Source organism: Belonocnema kinseyi, chromosome 1 (genome assembly GCF_010883055.1).
Source record: "Belonocnema kinseyi isolate 2016_QV_RU_SX_M_011 chromosome 1, B_treatae_v1, whole genome shotgun sequence".
NCBI lineage: Eukaryota > Metazoa > Arthropoda > Insecta > Hymenoptera > Cynipidae > Belonocnema > Belonocnema kinseyi.
The window spans coordinates 42,561,723-42,585,886 of record NC_046657.1 but is presented as its reverse complement, the minus strand read 5'-3'; the positions used below and the strand labels follow the sequence as shown (position 1 = coordinate 42,585,886).

At 33.1% G+C, this 24,164-nt stretch overlaps 1 protein-coding gene across 3 annotated transcripts in view; it reads left to right on the top strand.

Moving 5' to 3' along the window:
* The window catches only part of LOC117168568 (DYRK-family kinase pom1-like), a 282,401-nt gene that overhangs the window by 240,570 nt on the left and 17,667 nt on the right, over positions 1 to 24,164 (top strand). For all 3 annotated transcript variants that reach the window (XM_033354320.1, XM_033354318.1, XM_033354319.1), the window contains one exon: positions 10,040 to 10,186. In XM_033354320.1, the coding sequence (XP_033210211.1) occupies positions 10,040 to 10,186 (147 nt within the window). The remainder of the gene's footprint in view (positions 1 to 10,039; positions 10,187 to 24,164) is intronic.

Genomic DNA, 24,164 nt, shown 5'->3' with positions numbered 1-24,164 from the left:
TGTTTTACTGAAAATTCTTTTTTTTTTGTTATAAAAAATTAATTTCAATAAATATGAAACTACTTGGTTTAACGTTGAAGTACTTTGTTAAAACTCATCTTATTGGGTTGAAAATTTACCTGTTTTGTTGAAAATTCGTTCTTTTTTTTAATTAATTATTTCAATGAACTGAAAAATTATCTATTCTTTGTTTATTGAAAATTAATTGGTTCTAGTTAAAAATTCATTTTCTTAGTTGAAGATTGAACTATTTTGTTCCAAATTAGCTTTGTTTGATTGAGCATTAATTTTTTCACTAAAAATTGCCTCTTTTCTTTTTGTTCTAAAATTAAAGCTTTCCTTTTTGATTGAAAATTTATTCTTTTTAGTTGCAAATTTAACTAGTTGGTTGATTGCAACTCATTGTTTTATAATTCACTTTTTAGTTGGAATTCATATCTTTGGCTTGAAAATTCAACTGTTTTGTCGAAAACTCAACTTTTTAGCTTAAAAATGAATAATTTGGTAAAAATTTTATTGTTTTTAGCTAAAGATGCAACTGTTAGGTTAAAAATGAATCTGTTCTGGTTGATGATTCGACTATTTTATTGAAAATTCATATTTTTTGGTTAAAACTCTTTTGTTGAAAATTTAATAATTTCGTTGAAATTTTCAATATATTTTTTTTAAAAGTGGCTGTAAATTCATTTTAGTATTCATGTTACTATTTACCGGTTTCGTCCAAAATTTTCTTTCTACGTTTAAATTTGAATCAAATTATTTCCATGCTACTAATTCTCTGCTTCAAAGCCGACAACCTAAATTCACTTATCCATTTGTTAATTTCGCAATTTTTTAATTAAAATTTTAAAGTGCAAGATGAATTGTTTTTTTAATATTCCTAATATGTATCCATAAATGGATATCCTTCAATTGTTTGTTAACATCTGCACTAAGCTACTTTTGCAGAAAGCATTTCGAGCCAATTTTGCAAGAGGCTTTATTGATTAAAAATAGCGATCCTGACACTGGAAATTTTCCCCAGTTCGAGTGACAATGGTACACGTGTGCCTGCACATACAGTACTTGAGATTGACAAACTGACAATGGTCTCAGTTGGTCTCATAGTAGTATGCATTCAACTATATCCGACGCACGTTCCATCTAAATATAAGCTCGACACGTTAAACCGTGCACTTGAGGCTCGAGCAAAAGGGAAAAATGAAAAAAAAATCAAAGGGGACGTGAAAGCGAAGCTCTTTTACTTTGTTCTAGACCCTAAAATTGCAAGTCTGCAAAAAATGATGAGTAACCCATGCCAGAGAAGTCAATAATTGCGCCGCAAAGAATAGCATGTGCAATGATGAATGAGTTAGTCGGAGTGTGCAAAGAAAAACAAAGATTGATAAAAAAAAGATAGCAAAGAAAAAGTGATAAAGAAAAGTGTGAGGTAAATAAGTTCGATAAGATTAGAGAGATTCATGCTCCAGTGAGCGGATGTAGTAATCTCACGGCAAACGGTTGGATAACCTTTTTCCAGTGAAAGTGCATCCTTTGCTATCAATGTCATAATGTTGTCAAAGCAATATCATTTCTGAGATCGAAACCAGATCAATTCTTTTTAAAAACGATATTCTTGAAAATGGTCTACTAATTGCCAGAAATGACACAACAATAACTACAACAAAATAAAATATGATAATAAAATCTGTAGGGTCCACTATCATATCCTTCTGAACAAACCCTAACTAATCTAATATTAATTGGAGAAAAAATAAATGGCAACAAAATATTTGCCCACTAAACATAATAACGTATCATTTTTTTAAAAAGGATATCATCAAAAATGAGTTTCTTAATACTACCAGAAATAAACCAACAACAACACTATGGACACATAATACCAGACCTTATTCTTTCTGAAAATATTTTGATAATGGTCGTCTAGTTGTCAGATATGACACAACAATAACTAAACTAAAATAAAAATATGGTAATCAAATCTTTAGGATACACTATCCTAGGTTCAACAACACACCCTAACTAATCTAATCGGAATTGAACAAAAAGTAATTTAGGGACAGAAGATGTATAAATCATGCCAGATCAATTCTTTTTTAAAATGATATTGTTTGAAAATGGTCTTTTATTTGCTAGAAATAACCCAACAACAACTGAACTTAAATAAAAATATGCTAATCAGATATTTAGGATACACTATCCTATGCTTACCAACTTCCCCTGACTAATCTAAACTCATCTAAGCAAAAAATAAATTGGGAAATAGGGAAAATAAATAAGGTCAACTATAATATCCTAATGAACAAACCCTAACTAAGCTAATATTAATTAGACGAAAACAAATTGGGAACAGGAGATTTGCTTACTACACATGATGCCAGATAAATTCTTTTTGAAAATGATATTGTTGAAACTGATTTTCTAAATACTATCAGAAATAATTCAACAACAACATTATGGACACAGAATGCCAGATCTAATTCTTTGTGAAAATGATATTGTTGAAAAAGGTCTTCTAATTGCCAAAAATCACCCAGCAACAACAAAATAAGTATATGCTAATCAAATCTTGAGGATACACTATCCCATGCTTATCAACAAACTCTAACTTATTTAATTTTAACGAGACAAAAACTAATTGAGAACAGAATATGTGGACACTACACATGATACCAGATCAACTATTTTTTGAAAAAATATTGTCGAATATGATGTTCTGAACAATGCCAGAAATAAACCAGCAAGAACACTGTAAAAACATTATACTAGATCAATTCTTCCTGAAAATAATATTGTTGAAAATGGTCTACTAATTGCTAGAAATGATCCAGCAACAAATAAAATAAGAATACTATAATCAAATCTTTAGGGTTCATTGTCATATCCTTATCAACAAACCTAACTAATCAAATCTTATTTTGACACTAATGTGCACACTAAACATAAAAAATATTAATTCTTCCTGAAAATGACAGATTCAAAGTGTCCACTATCCTAAATGTATCAACTAAATTTTAAACAAAATATTCAGCGTGTCTAATCTGCCTGGAAAACCTGTTATTTTCGGAGCATTTTCATATACCTTGGAAAATCCTGCAAATGTCGGGTATATTTTTAAAAGTCAGGGAATTTTTATGCGAGCTTGCTTAACTTTTTCTTAGCTTAAATTTTATTATAAAATTCAATAACAGTGATCGTTGTTTTTTAAAAGTATTTTTATATTACTACATTCAACTGTTCCATTTTTTGTTAAACAATTATATTTTTATTTCAAAATTCAACTATTTGGTTGAGAATTTATCTTCTTTTTTGGAAATTTAACTAATTAGTACTGCAGAGACAAATGTGATAAATGAATTGTTATGTTTTCAGTATTATTTAATTAATCGATTGTGCATTGGTGAATGAAATCCTTAGAAACTGACAAATACAATTTTATAATATACTCGCGAAACTGTATATATCTCGAAATGATTGTTTTAAAAAATGCGAAATTTAAATATTGATTATCACTGGACGTCATAAACTTATATTGCGCATAACCAACTAAAGAACTTCACAGTATAGTTTTATGACGTCATGGAAAAGATTCCAGAAACTTAGCACGGACACGAACCACTTGAGCTAAAGAGCAGTCTCGATGTCAGTAAAGTAGGTATCTATGATCAGAAACTCCCTTTCCCATCTACTATCGACTCCTCGAACCCAATTACAGTTGATTATTTATCAAATATCCTTCCACAGTTTGGTCCGCTCCTTTTTTCCTGCAAAGGCAGCTGCAGTCTTCCAAACTCTTTGTATCAGGACCTGGTTGGCAGGTGTCTCGCCCAGGTTCGAGAAGATCCATCTGGATTCAGAAACACCTGGTGAATCAAGAAATTGAAGGGGGAATCAGGGAGTAAAGATCATGTTGTAGGTGCTCGTGCATCTCGTGAAAGGCAGAATCGAGATTCTGACTGCGAAACGAGGCAGTGCACGTCGTGACCAGCGGGCTTAAAAGAAATATCGAGACGCAGAAAATCACCGCGAATTCAGTCCTAACTAATGATAGGGTCTTGGAACTTAACTCCATAAGCTCTCGACTTTTTCAGCCAGAGCAGCTGCAGTCGAAATGACTCACTGGACGGAAATTAATTTTGGTATCCGCTTATCGATTTTATAAAGCCGTTAACTCTAATTTTTAAATTAGTCCAAGTAATTGTATCTCTGCATAATTTTTTCTATATAGGGCAAAAGTTGTGTTTTTTGAAGAAGAAACAATTCATGAATCCAGATTGTAGTTCTAGACAAACTATGCGAAGTGAATTCTAATTTCCAGTGGCGGGCACCTAGCCAGAATTGAGGTTTTTTTTAGAGGAAGTGAAGGAACGAGGAGATTAGTATTTTTGAGTTGGATGATTAAAGAGTATGAATTGGTTCTAGTTCAGTTCTTGTAATTCAAATGCTTCTTCTTTACGGATTATTGTATATGAAGAGTTGAGAAATTAGTGTCGCTTATTAGGGACATTATGAAGGCAGTTTAGATGGGCATGTAAAAACTTGTCTTAGGAATCGTAACTGATGTGGATCATCTAATTGTCTTTTGTTCCAGCTGCTTTCAAAGCGAGGACGCATTCTATTTTAAGGAAGAGTTTAATCAAAATGATCAATTGTTGAGTGACAGTAGAACATCTTTCGTGGGAAGAAAACTCGACGAGTTATTCTTCAATTTAAATGAAGCTTGTATTACAATCTAGTTAATTAAAAGACCCTACTATAAACCTAACATACTGCGAAAGTAATCTCGCAACATCTTATCGATTGATCTTCAATTTCTCCATTTTTCTTAAATAGAAACAATTGCAGCATCTTGCAGATTTTTCTTCCTCTGTTGCAACAATCCGAACTCGAGATACAAGCACAGTTTCGTACCAAGTCACGACTAACCATTTCATATTTTCCCTCTCGCTTAAATTCCTAATCCAATCTTGAAAATCAAGAGATTTCACGATTCTTCAAATGGAATTTGTTGATTGACCATCGAAAGTGCTCTGCGTACAAGGAGAAAAGCAGTTGGTAGAAGAAAGTGTGGTTTAAAAAAAAGTGAAAATTTCCGCTAACTCATAGAATGCGAGATTAACCGGAATGCGAAGTAACTATGCATTGCTTGCGAATGCTGACAGTCAAGGCGAAGAGTTAATCACGATTCACTTGGGAAACAAAGAGCATGACATTCGCCAATTTTCCTAACGTTCGCCTTACTTAGTAGGTAAAGATGTTGAATCATACCTACAGGAAATACAAAAGGATTACAGGCTATGGATTAATAACAATTTTCCATAAGTCATTACCAGCAATGACAAAGGCCTTTATTCCCGGAGAATAGAGGGAAACATTTAATTTTCCAAAAAGCATCAGAATTGAGCTTTTATTCTGTTTAAAGCAGGTCTATTCAGCCAAGAAAAACCTGACAAATCTAACTAATATAATCTTAATAAGACAACAAATTGATTGGGATCAGAGCACATTAACATTACGCATGATACCAGATCAATTCTTCTTGAAAAAGATATTGTCGAAAGAAACTTCTAATTGCCAGGAATGACCTAACAACAACTAATCTAAAATAAGAGTGTGCTAATCAAATCTGTGGGATCCGCTATCCTATCATTATTAACAAACATAACTTATCTAATCTTGATCAGAAAAAATTAATTAAGAGCAGAATATGTGTACACTACACATGATGATAGACAAGTTCTGATTGAAAAGGATATTTTTGGAAATGATCTTCTAAGCACTACCAAAAATAACCTAATAACAACTAAAGTAAATTGGGTACATATCATGTACAGATAATACCAGATCGAATCCTTCTGAAAATAATATTGTTGAAAATGGTCTACTAATTGCCAGAAATGATCCAGCATCAAAAAAAATAAAATAAGAATACACTAATCAAATCGTTAGGGTTCATTTTTATATCCTTACCAACGAACCTAACTAATCTAATCTTATTTAGACACTAATCTGCACACAATACATAAAAATATTAGTTCTTCCTGAAACTTACAGAATCAAAGTATCTACTATCCTAAACGTATCAACTCAATTTTCAAAAACACACCCTGATCATTATAATCTCAATTAGGCAAAAATATAATTGGGAACAAGTTAATGTAGACAGTAGATGACACCACACTAATTCTTCTCCCTCGAGAGAAAAGTAGAGAATAGAGGTGGAAAATACGTCTGGGATTTAAGTCGTTTCGACGAAAATTCCTGCAATTTCTGCTCGCTGGACAGACCTGGTTTACAGGATAATGTCAGCATATTTTGACATTTCAAATTGTGCTATTGAGGGTGCAAGGGTGAAAGGCTGTGCGTCTTGAGTGATATTAGAGTATCTTGTTGGGAAAGGTGAAATAACTCTGTGGCATATAAGATCGTGCTCAAGGAGCAAAAGTGCCAAGAAAAGAAAAGAAAAATCTGAGTATGAGGCATGCTGAAGCGTCAAACTGTGGTGTCAGCGTCCCTTGAGGCTGAACCATATCGATAAAACTTCATTGAGAATGTGTTCAGAGTAAACCTTAAGGATAACAGACTGTTGTTCCGGAAAATTAATAACCTGCTAGGGCCAACGGGTTATGTTTTAGAAAATTTTGAATGTCAGTTTGGGTAAAAATTGGATGCTCATGAAAGTTCATGGCTGTGTTGCAATAAAAGTTTCGTACAAAAATTCGTCCTAGTTCAGTATGGTAAATGATTTTTCTTGGAGTTGTGCAAATTACCTCGAGTTTTCCGAGACCTTTTTCCATGCTGTTATTAGGTTCAAACTTAACGATCGACGATCTACAGAGTATTCTCGACTCTCCATCGAGCAATTCTGCGAACCGCAAAATACACGTAACGTTTGCTAGATTCAAGATAACAAATCACCATTGATTCCGAGTTCTTGTTGATTCGCGAATTGGCACGTAGCCTCGATAATATGCTGGAAAAAATCTTTTCCTCAGGCACAAGTCTTTAAAGTCCAATGTCCATTCTAAATAAATTACAATGAAATTTATTTTCTTTTGTTGAATTTCATAATCTGACTCTAAGATCAATTACCTATTTCATGGAGTGTGTGGACTTTTCAGACACAAAAGGTTTTGGGTTCCTTATTTGTGTATGGTATCGTATTTCCGAGCATATGCTTATGCAGAGAGTAAAAATGAGATCTTTTGTGTTCCACTATATTCTATGAAAACATCCCACTCTGGTGAATTAGTTTCTTCAAAAGTATCGTTCCACCCAAAGATCGAGAGAGAGAGAAAAAAGTGGTCTGACAATACAGATGTTCAGATGCGCTCGCAACCGGATTACTGTGACCCTCTGATCGGAAAATGAGGATCATGAAAGTTTTCGGAGTGAAAAAGTTTTATGTAAGTCCGATGATGAAACAAATTATTGCCTTAGGCACAAATCTTGAGGGTCCGATGTCCATTTTTAATAAATTACAATGGAATTTAATTTGTTGAGTTTCATAATCTGGCTCTAAGATCAATTACGTATTTCGTGGAATGTGTGGGCTTTTCAGATTTTATTTAGAGTAGCCTAAATAATGAAATAAATTAGACTGGGGAAACGAAAATAGCCCAAAATTGGGAACGGAGTTTATGGACGGCTCCTGATTTAGGTGCAAAATATATTATCCAATTCAAAGCCTGGCTTTAATCCGTGTAAGTTTCCATTTAAAGCGAGTAAACGATTCGCGTGAAATAAGAATCGATTTGCTGCTTTGCAAAAAGGAATGTGTTTTTTTTTTTGTTGCAAAGTGCTGGACTCGTAATTGTGGAGTCGCTGACTGGGCAAACATTTTTCACCAATGGAGGAAAAATGCTAGACAAGGGATAGAAATTACATGCTCAAAGTGGTATGGAGTCGAGGCTGCAAGTATCGCTTTAATTCGATAACCTGTTTCCTTTTTATGAGTCGATTCCGCTCTCTCATGGAGGCTGCGTTTTTTGCTCGACCCTATATACCTGGTAGTGACCAGGTCGGATCCGTGGCCGTGAAAGTTCTGTTTCACTTGTGCGTTCAGGGTCGTGTGCGTGAGTTCTACAAGATCGGAACATTGCCCCCGCTCTACCCGAGGACGACTAGTTTGAACATTTGAAAATCTAAATCTAAAGTGATGCCACAAACAATTTCAAAACACAAACATTAGAGTCCAGCTGTAGATCGAACTGAGAATAAAACAAAATCGACCCAAAAATACCTGTTAACTTCTTCCAGCGGTCCTTCTATTTTAGGAAGCAGTCCTTTTAGATAATACTTTAATGTAAGGGTGTCTTTCAATACAAATTGCTGATTAAGATGTGATGAATGGAAAAATGCGTTGTCATGGTGAAGGATCCAGTATTCACTTTTTTGGGGCTCATCCCAAATCTTGGATAGAAATTTCGGAAACAATAGTTTTTGGAATCCCTAGGTCTTTCTATATCCCTTACTTTAAACTGTTCCTTCCATCACCTTTAAATGCGACGCGTGCGTGGATAGAAGTCAACGCTGCTGCGTATAATCGTTTCAAACAGGGTGAACAATCTCAATGTCGGTGAGGTACAAATCTAGGATTAGAAACCTCCTTATTTATCTAATGTTGATAATTCTGTCTCTTGCTCGCTGGGTACAATAAATTTCGCATGTTCTGTTAATTGCCAGTAGGTAGGAGTATCGCTATCTGTAAGAGGCTAAAATAAACACGAAGCGATAAGCGTATGCTACTTTAAAGTATTCAGTCTAGCTTATCGAAATCGCAAGATAACTATTGCGGACTTGATACAACAATACAGTAGACGTTCGACGATCGTTGCTACCTATAAGTTTAATCGAGAGAGGAAGCCGGTTTTGCTGCTTCGTTTAATCGTACTAACCTGACAAGTGTTAGTATGGTGCAAACCACAAAGTACTTAGCGAGGTGTCTCTGAATAATGAAGACCTATCCGACGATCCGAGAATTTCTGCTAGAGTGCATCGGACTAAAAGTCAAGGTTTAGTAGAATTTAAAAATTAAAATCCCCTATCGGGAGCGGTGTCACGTTCTTAGAAGAATGATGTCCTTATCCTCTCTGAATAATTTGCAAGAGCGACATGGTGCTCTTTTGCGGTGCCTTATTGTTTCGTAACGTAAAAAGGAGTGCTAATTATGCAACTATTGTTTTCTGAATTTCTAAATCTATCTTCATCTTTGTATTACATTTTATGCAAAGATACCATACTTTTAATGCATAAACTATAAACCCCCAAGGAGCACACATTAAGTCAGCTTTCTAGCACAAGGAAAGATTACGCAAGTTATGTTTCCGCGCCAGATAGCTCGTCATATCGCAAACAATAGGACACTTCTTTGAGTCTAATAGGTGTCTTTTCCATTTTTCTATTATTGATATTAAAGATTGAAAGTTGAGCACAACTAATGAAAGGGAAATCCTTTGTCTGGTTTTGTTGTATCCTATCATTAGATAGAAAACTCTTCATTAGATTGTTGTTTAAAATTTCAAAATAAAAAAAGTGAATTCAGAAATATTTTACTTGAGAACGAGCACGTAGAGCTGCAATGATTATATCATGAGTCTTATATCCACACGTGCAAGATAAGATGGATCTGTTTGTAGACTTTGTGGCGCATCCGAAACCACCCACTCTGCCAGCTCATCCGTTTGTTTCCGATTTGGGAGGCCCGGAAATGATAAATTATCAAGGAAAAAGCTAGTGACCTTTTGAACTAATTACAATATTGGAGTGGTTGCACAATTTCAATAAAACGGGAAACCTAACTAACGGAACATAATCTTTTTCCCAAATCGGGTATCAGCTTTAAGAAATGGGTAACGCGTGGCTGGTTTTATGCACCACGCACGTTGAGAGTTACATATATTGCGTGGGATCTTACGGCGGTCTATCGACCTCGTTACAAAACAGCAGTATCCTGTGATAATCAAATCATCCATTCGATTTTATTTTTTAGTCTTTGCTTTTCGATTTCATTTGAAATTAATTTTGAATTTTTTTTCAGAGTCCAGCAACGCTGCACAAAGATGTCGGCGGGGGGACGAAAGTTAGTGGAAAAACAGTCGGTGGTGTCGGTTCTGCGACACTCACTTCGCTATCATCCATTAACTCCACAAACAGCCGGAATAAAAACAACCCGGTGTCCCATGAGGTAAGAAATAGTTCTTTTTTAATTTTAAATTATTCTTGATTAATCTGGCCTATTTTAAATATTTGGGCCCCAGTGTCACACACTTTCTAGATTTGGTCCCTATGTACCATCTAATCTATGAGAGAATCTTCCAAGGTTAGAGGACGTAACACTACGTCGCGCTTAATAATTCATTCTACATGATCTCTGGATTTGAATAATCGATAATTATTTAAAAATTACGAACTACAACTTTGGCTGTGCATGTTGCGTGTAACTAAAGTTACACACCTTTGTTGCTTTATTCCTATTACTTTACGTTTTACGTAACTGCTGCCTTGATCTATCGTCGTCTGGGGAAACAAAAGGGAGTGCACGTCAGATCAACCTGACATTTCAAGGAGATGGCTTTCCGATTAAAATGACTCTCTTGACACACAGTCTCTTGAAAAAATCTCTCCGATTATTAGCTCCAAAGAAAGAGAATTTCCGGTGATCTTCGCAAATCATTAGTTTTAGAAGAAAAGTAAGTCGAGGCGCAGATGAATTACGTAAAATCAATTAGGCGCATTGCAAGGACTTTCTAAATTCATGCGTACAGGTTTTGAAGTGAATGTAGCATATATTTGAAAGGGGAAAAATAACCCCGCGTACAATCACATCCTGTTGAACGCCGGACGTGATTTTAAAGTACTTGAAAATTCTAAATTCTCGGAATTTAAAATTTATGAGTGCACTCGATGTTGGTCAACTTCCATAAGATTCAGTAAGGAAAGACGTCGCATAAGGTGACATTGTATATATAGCAAAAGAGGTAACCCGAGTGGCCAGCATTGTGTCTCAGATTTCGCGATAGCATAAATATGCCAGCGTACTCTCTGGAATCACGATCACAACAGAAACCCAACGCCGGATAATCACGATCGCGGTAAAGTTTTGAACCACCTGGAAGGACCTTTTCTTATTTTCATCCGTTGAAAATATCATTATTATCTTTTTGTCTTAACTTTTTCTCCGATGAACCTGGTTTTTCGTCAATAGCGAAGTATTCAATCAAGTGATTGATGAGATCAAAATAGTAGGCACAAAATTAAGTATATAGTGTATTTTGGTGTATGTGACACTGGCCGAATTTTGTTTCAAAAGTTTTTCTCGCATTTCGGTTTTTCATCATCGTCGACGTAGTTTGAAGTTCGTCTTCTACCGGTTTTGTCCTTGCACAGCAGTCGAGAGGATTAAAAGTTACAATAATATTATTATCTATGCCCGCAATAAGTTCTTTAAACGCGACAGGAAACCTTGACTTTGCCTGAACCGGGATGTCAAAACCTTTTCACCCGAACCTAACTAACTCGATGCCCATCAACCTTTCAGTATTTACAGCGCGAGTGTAATTAAAATGACTTTCTTATTGCATATGTGTACCTCTATTTATTCCCGCGAAGTCATTAATTCCCTGGAATACTTCCAGATCGATCTACGTGACAAGCGTGCAAAGAAAAGTCTCGGAAAAATTAACTTCCTTTGTTGCATCGTTAAATCATGCGAAAGGCAAGGTCATGAACAGGTTCACTGGCCAGCGATTTTCGCACTTCCATCATCGAATCCAGTGCTTTGAGAAAAAGTAGAATATGAAAGAAAGATACGTGGGAAAATAGTGAGTGGAAAATTTTTGAAAAAATCAAATTACAGTCACTTGACTTTGACCAGTCAAGGCGCCTCTCATCGCCGCAGGGTCAGGCGCCGAAGTCACTGACCGAGCAACGCTAGTCACGAATCTCAATTCCTGTCGGGTGTGTCTCGTGAATCTAATTTTCAACAACGTACGTATTACGTCTCTTGGAATCTGCTTCTCTTCTCAACTCGCTTTTCATCTCCCTTTTTGCGATGATTATGCATTCTATCAACAGAAAATTATAGCCGTCCTCTTCAAGAGTTAATTGAAATCCAAGAACTTAATGGATACTAATTTGCATAAGCTAATTATAATTATAACATAATAGATCTATAAATTCTAATACTCTTTGAAAAAATGTTTTAAGGATCTAGAAGTCCTCCCTTGTTGGAACGGTTCGGAATTTTGTTTGAACAAGGAAATTTAGAGATAAGCGAGGAGTAGCTTTCTAAAATGCATTTAACCTGCACCGCTATTTACATTATTGTTAGCTGCACTTCCTGCTGTCACGAACTTCGATCCTCAAACGGATAAATTGTTTTTCTACCATTGAATGCATATCCACTTATGGATAAGTTTCACTTTCGTGCGTGAGAAACTGTTCCAATCGCGGATGCTCTTCTGAGAAGCATTATTGCGTCAATCAGCAAAATTTAATATCCGAGATGTTAGATTGAAATATGGTTACAAAGTGGTTATTGAAATTTCTGTAATTTATTGGAGTCTGAGTAAGAAAATGAGACGAAATTAGGGTCTCGCTTCTGAGAATCCAAAGTCTCCTACTTCTAAAAGAACATTGCGCGTATTTTATTCAAATGTTTCTATTCGTCGGTTTCAAACGGTCGTTTAAGTTTCCAATACGAGGCTCGCAACTCTGCCTTCCCTGCACGGTCTTCTGTCTGATCTGTCATTAGTGTCGTAATTAAGACGCGTTTGCTGCGAAGAACAGACTCAGACAGAGAACCTTCTGTATTTCTCTTTACGCGCATCTAGTGCCATTTATCATCATCAGACACGAAAATTGAATAATCCTCGCGCACTATAATCATACACCGTATATTTTTCTAAATCCAAAGGATCGTTAGACTCGGAATGGTCCGAGATAAAGACGGAGAAATGATAATTATCCAACCAGGAGAGTGCATGCAATAATTTAACAATAGATTTATGAAGGCTCGAACCAGTCGCGGAATCCTGGTTACAGTTAGGGCTTTTATTTAGAAATGCCTCATTGAAATACCGGTCTTGTTGACTAACAGAATAGGTTGACTAGTGACTCCCTTTTTCCCTATTTTTCAAATTGCTGTCTCTGTTACTTTATGTCGAGGTTCTGTGTCCCCAGGAATCGGAATTTATAAAAATATTATTTTTACAGCTGTAATTAAAGTCTGATCAAAGTAATGAATGTCAGCTAGAAATTAAGAAGGATCTGAAACTTAATATCAGTTTTCATCTTGTGAAGATTTCTTGTTCGATATGCATATTGATGATCTTCATATACGGGATCAGATATAATGAGAAATAAATCCGCAATCTTTGGCCTTTCACGGAAACTGCGGAAAGAGATAGAAAAGATTAAATGATTAATCGTCCAGGTATGATACAAAATAATGCGGATAGACATTTATCAGTTTTAAGGTCATTTGTTGTAAGAATTGCGAAGAAAATGTGTCAGCCGTTAGAATTTCCTTGAACTAAAATTAGTTGTAGTTCAAGGGATTTTCTTCGGATGGTAACTTTCCTTGAAATCCCTTGAATAAGTCTTCTGAAATCAGTTTTACTTTTAAAAGTCGATTGATCAACCGATAACTACGCTCGCTTTAATTAGTGGTTTTAACGAACTTGATGATTATAGGCAGTCAAGGCCGATCGTGATCCACGCATAAAAAAAACTTTTGCGCTACTATATCATTTGAGAAGAAGCTTTCCATAGAAATTCCTTGAACTGCAACTGGTTGTAGTTCATGGAAATTTCTTTTGAATGTCCAATGTCCATTTATGTTACGAGAACATCTTGACTTCATCTAGAAATGATCAACATGCATCACTACTTCGGATGACTTTTGGATTACACTCTTACAAATCAAATTCCTTAAAATTGATTAATTTGCTTTAAATCCTTTAAAGTCTTTTGAAGTAAGATGCACTTTGAAAGACTATGGATCAGACAGTAACTACTCTTGTGGTAATTACACAGTATAACGAACTCGATGATTATAGTCAGTCAAGGCCGATCGTGACCCACGCATATTTTCCGCTACTGCATCATTTAAGGAGAGGCAGCTACATTCCTCAACATTCAATATATTACTCATTTTCCATAAAAACTTGTACTCTTTAAAAAAACTAGTATCATTACTTGAAAACATTATGAAATTAGGTTAAGGTGCAATTATCAGCGTTCTGCATGCACTCGGCGAATATGAAAATGTATTGTTTGTTTTGCGTATGCATGGACAGGAAGTCACGTGGTATAGTCCCACGGCCTACCGGAAACGATGCCAATACAAGCGGACGTCGAAGCATCATTACAAATGGAAAGAAGTACCCTGCTTTCAGAAGAGTGAAAAAAAAGAAAGCGGAAAAATCATCCTTAGCCAATGATAAATAAATGCTTTCTTTACTTTTTCTCTACATAAAATATGTCCTGCAGTACGAGCATGTCATTTTACCGGAAAAATTCGCAAAGGAATGAAGTTATTCGATAAACCGTAAGCTGGTTGATAAAGAGCTTTTAACTTAATTGCCACATCCCACATTAACTGAAGGCGGAACGTTTTGTCGCACTAAATGTAACTTTCAGCTCGCTTTCAAGCCTGAACTTTTTTTGAGGAGAAAATTGATCGCGCTCGTTAGCTGGGCAGCTTTACGGTAAGGTTCATCCACACACAAAGTAAAAAGTATTTAAAGTTATACACGTATTCCTTCCTGGAAGAAACCGGTTATCACGAAACGCAGAATAGTACCTACCCCATCGGTAGTTCATTGTCCGACTAGTCGCTTCGTTCTCTATACACACTGGTCGCATTACTTAAATAAACATAGCATGCCTCGGACTCATTTAATCAATTCACAGTAATATCAATGCATAAATTTTGTAGAAAAAAAGCGAAGTAAAAATATTTTAAATAATATATCTGTAAGGTCCTTCAAAATTCCTTGAGGCTATGTGACGAGTGGGTCACGTCACTAGATTTCTAACTTACCCACACTTTTTTTATTTCCTAACTTATTCTCACGCGAAGCATTACATTGAGTTAAAATTTGGGATAATAAATAAGCACTAAGAAATCTTGGTCTGGTCCTAAATTTTAATAATTATTACATGGCTTTAGGGGCATGTGATACTTAGAAAATTATCAATTTTACTAGTGTTTAGATTCCCCCGGCGTTTTCCCTACATTAATAAAGATATTGTAATAAGATTTTTGGGAATGAAGGAGAATATCCTAATGTACGTCCCCGAACTCTTCGATTGTGGAATAATGAATCAAATTAATTTTTCTAAATTTGATGAATGCGTTTATATTTTGAGGTTATGTGTGTTACAATTCTCCTTAGCTTCACTTTTAAGCTACCAAATATTTTTGGACTACAATTTTGGTCAATCAAGTAAACATAGTAACTAATGTCCCGGAACTAACCTTGTTTGTAAAAAATTAAAAAAGTTTATTTCAGAAATAATTTCTAAATGGCTACCGACAGCGTCGGTATGGCAGAGACCTACAATATCGGAATGACGAGGGCTGAAAACGCTTCCAACCTCAAAATATGGCAAATACATAACAATTTTATTTAGCCGAATACAATTTTTTGTTATTATCGCTTAAAAAAGTTCGAGGATGTCCGTTATACTATTTTATAGCATCTCTGAATTCAGTTTTAAAAAATTTTTATTTTTGTGGAAAAAATCCAGGGCAGCTGAACCCGATTCACCACACAACAAAGTATCACATGCCCTTAAAGAATGATTGAATTTTTTCAATCTGTTGCGATCCTCTAGCAATTCCTAAAAACTCTTCAATCTTTTATGAACTCTTTGAAATCTTTAAAACCCTTTAAAATTTTAGCCGTAGAAATTCCTTGAGTTTCTCTGAACTTTTATTTTATTTATTCCCTAAAGCAGAGTGGCAACTTGGCCGGGTAACCGTGAAATGACCCGGAATTTATTTTAAAATCCCGGGAATTTACTCCTGATCGCATTAAAATTCTCATTATTTCAATAATGTTGGTCAATTTAGAAAATAATTATCGGGACTTGGAACAGAGAATTTTAGAAAATAAATATCGTTTTTATTTTGGGAAAGCGAGTTTCGATAAAGAGATATAATTTTACTTGGAACAGGGAATTTTTAATCTAAAACTGTAATTTAAAAAAATTCGGATTTAGAAGAAAGGAATTTAAAAAATCCCAGCTTTAAGTAGTTTTTAGAGTAGAAGTAGTATTTCAAAGAAAAAATATTTCTAAATTATAATTTAATTTTTTTTGTATTTTTCATAAAAAATCATCTTTTTTTAGTAGAAAATCATCTTTTTTTAGTAAAAAATTCAATGACTTAGTCAAAACTTAAATTAGTTTGTTAAAAATAAATTTTTGTTGAAGATTCATAAATTTAATTGAAAATTCATCTCTAGTTGAAAATGTAACTACTTTGTTGAAAATCAGTTTTTTTAACTAAAAATTTAACTATTACAGTATACAATTCAACTACATTGTTAAATTTTTTTTTTCTTAATTAAGAATTAGATTTTTAACAGATCATTTAACTATTCTATTTTTGGCTTGAAAATTAATATTTTTTTCTTTCAAAATTAAACTACTTTTTTTAAACTCATGTATTTGGTGAAAAAATCCTCTTTTTTGTCGAAAATCAATTTTTTAAACTGAATAATTTAACTACTTTGCTGATAAATCTTTTTTTCTCTTGGTTAAGAATTTGATTTTTAACTGAAACTTTAATTATTCTGTTTTTGGTTGAAAAACATGATTAAAAATTGAAGTTTTTTATTTTTAAATTTAACTATTTTTAAAAATTTATCTATTCTGTGGCAAATTAGTCTTTTTGTGTGAAAAATTAATCTTTATGGTTGAAAATTTATCTTTTTGGTATAATGTTCAACTATTACAGTTAAAGTTTCATCATTTTAGTTAAAAGTTAATCTGTTTGGTAGAAAATAACTGTCTTTATTTGAAAATTCAACTGTTACATTTTTAGTTGAAAATTGATATTTTCTGGTTCAAAATTCAATAATTTGGATTAAAATTTGTCTTTTTTAATTGAAAATTCAACTATTTAGTTCAAAATCTACGTATTTTGTTAAAAATCGATTTTTTGTAGTAAATGAATTTGTTCTTTGACAAATTCTTTTTTTCGTTTAAAAATTCAGGTATTCCATTTAAATAAATAACATTTTCGTTGGAAATTCATCTTTTAGGTTGGAAATAAAATCACTTGGTTTACATTTAAACTCTTTTCTTCAAAATTAATTTTATTGGTTGAAGATTCACCATTTTAATTAAAAATTAATTTCCTTTGTTGAAATCTGAGCTATTTGATTAAAAAATTATTTTTTCTTCGATTGAAAATTATGTTTTTGCCGAAAATTCAAATATTTTGTTGAAAATTTATTTCTTTTTGGGTTAATTTTTTTAACTGAAAATTGAACTATTATTTCAATTAAGTATTCAATTTAAAATTGATTTCACAGTTTTAATTGAAAGTTCATCTGTTTGGCTGAACATTTATTTAAAAAAAATTAAAACTTAACAATTTAAGTTTTGATTGAAAATTCATCTTTTTTAGTTTAGTTTAACCATTGCATTTTTTATTATAAATTGATATTTTTAGTGGAAAATTTAAGTAAATGTTTTTAAATTCATTTGCTCTGTTGTGTGAAAGGATGTTTAGAATGAACGGCATTAATTGAAATAAATGTTTTTATTCGGTGGCAAATATGAATATGTTACTTTTAGTTGACCTAACAAACAAACAAAAATTGACCGGGAAATGATCGGGAATTTGAAATAATCCGCCGAATCGCCTAAATGCTAAAAATAATTTTAAAAAGTTTAAAAAATGTAAAATAAATTTTCAAAAAATAGTTAAATCTAAGAATAAAAAACTTCAATTTTTAATTATGTTTTTCAACCAAAAATAGAATAATTGAATTTTCTGTTAAAAATCTAATTCATCACCAAGAGAAAAAAAGATTTATTAGCAAAGTAGTTAAATTTTCTACTAGCGTAGTTAAATTATTTAGTTTCAAAAATTGATTTTCGACAAAAAAGAGGATTTATCCACAAAATACATGCATTTAAAAAAAGTACCTAGTTTAATTTTGAAAGAAAAAAAATATTAATTCTCAAGCCAAAAATAGAAGAGTTAAATGTTCTGTTAAAAATTTAATTCTTAATTGACAAAAAAAAATAATTTTTTAACAATGTAGTTGAATTGTCTACTGTAATAGTAAAATTTTTAGTTAAAAAAACTGATTTTCAACAAAGTAGTTATATTTTCAACCAGAGATGAATTTTCAATTAAATTTATAAATCTCCAACAAAAATTTATTTTTAACAAACGAATTTAAGTTTTGACTAAGTCATTGAATTTTTAATTAAAAAAAGATGATTTTTTACAAAAAATACAAAAAATTGAATTATTTTCAATTAAAAAAGAAATGCTAACGTTGTACAGAAATTCGCTGAACAGGCCTGGTGTAAATGAAAAGTTTCCCAACTTTCAGTTTTATAGCTTAAAGATAACTTGAGGATAGCTTATTGGATTTCCATAGGAATTGAGTTCAATTTGTGCCTAATCTTTGGGTATTAGAGATGCTGGTAGCGGAAAGTGTGTGAATGCATCATGGGATGGTCAGAATGTGACAAAGCAGAAGTGAATCGATAAATGGGCACGGAAATTAGCATAACTAGTTCTTTGGACCTACATATGCAGGCGGGCATAAAGATAAAGTGCGTATGGGCATTTACTGTGGAATAACGGTATTACACACATGCAATACCCTCCGGGTCGTGACATCGATCCCGCTTAATTCCCATCGAAAGTGCCAGTCGCAGTCGTCTTTTTTATGATTCAGCACTTTCCCGATTTATTGCAGCTTAAAGGGTCTTCTCTCAAATCAGGCTTCTGCACTCTATTAACAATTATTAATTTTTCGTCGTGGCCATTTATCCTTAACAGTTCATCCTCAGCAGTACTAGTTGTGTTTTTTTCTTGGGGAATTAAGACCTCGAAATAGGTGTGCAATTCGGAAGTAACACGTGTTCCCAAACACGTGTGTGCCTCAATGCTTATGTACGACTTTTCTCATAAGTAACTTCTGCATCCGGTTGTCGTGATCTGGATCGAGAAGGAAACATTTTCAGATAAGAGATGGATCATCTGTCCTCCCTTTTTTCTACTCCGCTTTTTCCTTTCTTTAAATTTCTAAAATCCCCTAGAAATGTTTTAAAATATTTCACAATTGAAAAGATTGAATAGCAAAAAATGATTTCAATTCGAAGTACTCATGAAGCATTTAAAGAGAATTGCAGATTTTCAAGGTCGCTAGACATTCAGAATTTGTAAGGTCGTAAATTTTTGACAATTAGCTAATGCGGAATGTTAGTGGAACGGAAATTGTTGCAATGTGCGAATCAAAGACTTGGACGAGGACAAGGATAACAAAGACAAGAGACACTTGCGATTACAGAATTGAATTTCAATACACAGAAGCCGTTGAGTAATGAAAGACCTCTCTAGAAACTTGCCGCTCGATTGTCTCTATCAGATTCCATTGTCTTCGACCATAGCCAAGCGGAAACATCAGAACGAGGGGGTATGCTTATATTTGCAAAACTTTCATTGGAGAAACATCAGGAAGACAGGAAGGCCAAGGAAGGGGCTTTCCATAAACTACGTTTCCCATTTGATGGGGTGGAGGTCACGCAAAAAAAAAGCTAGGGTTTGTAACAGTGGGAGGGCTTCAGCGGAAGTAACGTTACGAATTTATATGAGGGGTCGTCCATAAAATACCTTACCAATTTGAGGCTTGACCTGACCAGTTTTAAATTCCTTGACTTTCCAGAATTCTTGCCCTCTAGCAATTCACCTCCAAGTTCGCCTTCCATCGACCTAGGAAATAAATTTACCTTCCAATATAAACTTTACAGCTGCTCATAATATTAAATTCGAAGGATCAATTTCACCACGAGGAATTGCGAAGTAACGACCTGGAAATAATAGACTAGCGATTTTTGACGTCTGCCGTAATTTTTGAAATTCGTCAATTCGTTCTCCGTTTCCGGGATTCTCCTTTTTCAATTAGTTTCACAACAACAAAAAAATAATAACGGTTCCTGGCTCGATAGGATTTCCATTCTGAGAATGAAGGTGTATGCGCGAACAAGTAGGAGTATGACGTTAGAAGCAGGAGATTAACTGTACAACTGCAAACTGCAAACTGCAAACTGCAAACTGCAAACTGCATCTACCAGAAAGAGAGAGATGAAAATAAGGGAGGCTATTCCTCGAAGCTCCAGGCAAAGACACTCTTGTGAAATTCCATTGGAACTCTTTATCCTTAACCTCTTTTATCTTCATCCTCACTCTGGCATGAGCAATCCTACAGTACCGTCCAGGAGTATAAGGACACCTAAAAAACTAGCGATGAAAAAAATGCAATCACCTCTGGCAGTCATCTCCGGAACAAAACAAGATAAAACAATTGGTAAGAAAAAGCTAAAAAGCTTATTAAATTCTGCGTCAAATGACCCCTATTTTAAATATTTTTGATAAATAGAGACTGAGTGTGTTAAAAAAAACCTGTCTCATTCCTGCATTTCTGACCTTTCCCCGAATTCCAGGTTTCCCCTGACCTTAATTCTAATTTAGTTGTATAATTTCTTATTTTCTTTAAAAGATCGTTTTTTAGAAATATTATTCTCAAGAAGAATTTCTTCGAAATCATGTGTACATGTTTTGTTTCCAATTTAGTTTACTTATTTTTGGGTCATTTCTGGTACTGTTTAGAATACCATATTCAAACAAAATTGATCTGTTAACATTTTACATATTCTGTTCCTAATTAACTTATTGTCTATTTAAAATTAGATTAGTTAGGGTTTGTTGATAAGGATATCAAAGTGGACGCTATAGATTTTATTGAATATTCTTGTTTTAGTTTAGCTTTAATTGCGTCATCTTTGACAATTAGAAAATAATTTTTCACAATATCAGTTTAAAAATAATTTATCTGATATCATGCGTACATCTTCTGTTCATAAGTAAATTTTTGTCTAGTTAAAGTCAGACTAGTTAGGATATCTTGATAAGCATAGGATAGTAAGTAGGTCCTACAACTTTGATTAGCATATTCTTCTTTTAGTGAAGTTGTTGCTAGGTCATTTCTGGCATTTAGAAAAACACTTTCAGAAAGTATTGATTTGTGTACATATTCTGTTCCCAATTTATTTTTGTTGTTCGTTTATTTCGGGTAGTGTTTAAAAGATCATTTTCAACAATATCCATTTCAAGAATGATTGGTCCAGTGTCATGTGTAGTGTGCACATGTTCAGTTACTAATTCATTTCTTTCTGATTAAGATCAGATTAGTTAAGTTTGTTGATAAGGATAGGAAAGTGGATCCCATAGATTTTATTAGCATATTCTTATTTTAGATTTGTTGTTGAATCATTTCTTGCTTTCAGAAGACGATTTTCAACAATATCTGCGAAAATATCATTTTCAACAATTGAAACATCACCATAAAGATAATCTTCCTCTGGCAACCATATAGTTTTATAAGTGTCTGGATGATCAAATGATATTTATAAAAGTAATATACCTGAAATTTGGGGTATATTTCAAAATGTCCTCAAATTTCCCTATTTTAATCTAATTAAATTGTCCAACGGTTAGCTCTAATTTAGCTGGCCACGTTCTGAATTTTTTTTTGCACTGGTTGTGCAATCGATCATCCAGCTCGTTTAGTTAGCACTACTTTGTTCACTCGCTTGAGAATAATTAGAGCAGAAGTTTGGAACGTCTCTGGTGCTTCAATTTCGCATCAATTAATTTCAATTAATTTCAATTATACGTAGTTATCGGCGCAAATAAATCAACGAGCATGCGAGGCAATTATTTTGATTCGAATCGATGTTCAGCAAGACTCCAGATTTTATTGGTCATGCTCAATCGATCCGATTTATGGATCTTGCACATTAAAAGATCCTTGCTTCCGAAACAACATCTAAAAAACTGCAACAGTCATCCTCGATCAGAGGTCGTCCATAAAATGAGTTTCCGATAACTTTCTTGATGGTAAAATTAAAAAAAGCCCAAAATTGGTAACGCCATTGAAGAGTTTCTATAAAGAAGCCAATAGACACTTAGGCACTTTCGGTGCGAACTTATGAATTTAAATTAACGAATTAATGACCGGTGAAGAGAAAATCATCATCTTTTCAAATTCCCGAGCGTAAAAGGCATTTGTCATTGAGGCATTTAGAGTAAAAAGTGGACGCAGTTCCGGTATCCCATCTTTCTACGAGTGGTCGAGATACTTCTTAATAAGGCAATGATCGACCTTTAATCGAGAGAAGACTACATAACTTCCACTGAATTCCAACCAGGGCAAGAATCTTGAGCGAATTGGTGTCGAGAATCTATGGAAAAAGAAACCTTTAATCCTCCAAGGAATGTAAACAAACCTTCGGAAATTTAAGTTCAGAATTTATTTTTCTGACGCCATCTGGAAAGCTGAAAAGTATTTTTGAAATAGATCTTGAGCAGGTTTCTTCAAGTTAGAGAGAATTAGCTTGAATTAGGGGTCTTCCTTAAACTACGTTACCAATTTTTGGATATTTCGAAATCAAAAATAATTAAAAATACTAAATTGTATGACAGCAGGGTAAATTGTTGGGTTTTTACGAAAATAGGGGAATAGGTTCTTTTAAATGAAATCAAATAATTTAAATGCTTAAGAATTTAATTTGAAATATATTGCATTTTCAACAATAAATATTATTTTTCATTTCAAAAACGACTTTTTACACAACACTTAAATATTCGAACAAATGACGAATTTTCGACTAAAAAGAAGAATTTTTAACAAACAAGAATACTTTTCTATCCCCAAAAAAGTGAATCTTAAAAAAAAATTTTGTAACATTGTAGTTTAACTTTTAAACAATTAGTCTTTTTCCGTAGAAAATTTATCTCCTTCGTTAAGAATTGATAGCTCTGGTTGCAAATTTAATTACTTTGCTTAAAAATTAATTTTATTTAGTTGGAAAATTAAATACCTTGCTAGAAAATTTATTTTATTTAGTGGAAAATTTAACTATTATTTTTTAAGTTGAAAATTTATCTTGTTAGTTAAAAGTTTCAGCATTCAATTGAAAATTTAGCTTTTTTCGTAGAAATTAAATCTTCTTAGTTGAAAATTCATCTGTTTGGTTGAAAATTTAATTATATTGTTAAAAAATTTATTTTCTTTAGTTGGATATTGAACTATTATATTGAAGATAAAAATACATTTTTTTTATTAGAAATTTTCAATATTTAATCAAAAATTGGTATTTTTTAGTACAAACTTAGCCTTCTTTTTTTTTGAACTGAAAATTTACCTATTCAGTTTTCGGTTGAAAATTTATCCCTTTTATTTAAAAATTTCAATTTTTTGGTAAAAATTTAATTCTTCTTTTTTTGGAAATGGTACTATTTCGCTAAAAAATTACTTTTATCAGATAGAATATTAATCATTTTAGGTAAAGATTCATTTGTTTGGTTGAAAATTGAACTATTTCAACTGGAAATTTTGTTTGAAAATTTCTCATTATAAGTTGAAAATTTATTTATTTTGTTAAGAACTCGACTTTTTAAATTCAAAATCTAATTAATTTGGCAAAAAACGTTCTATTTTTGAGGTGAAAATGCAACTTTCTTTGCACAATTTTCTTTTTGTTTAGCTTTTTGGCTGGAAATATCAAATATTACATTTTTCGTTGAGGATTAATTTTTTGTTGGTTGAAGATTCATCTCTTTGAATGAAACTTTAACTATTTTTGTTAAAAAATATTTTGTTTTTTGGTAAAAAATAATTTTTGCAACTGAATATTGTCCATTGGTCTTCAAAATTGATTTTTCTGAATTGAAAAGTCTACTATTTGGTTGAAATATCATGTGTTTTTGTTAAAAACTCGTCTTTTGGGCAGAAAACCAGTCTTGGTTCAAATAAATTTAGAAGGAATCATTGCATTTTGCATTCGCATCGTTTACCTCCTAAGTGAAAGTTTGCTTTTACACCTGATAGAAAAATACATAA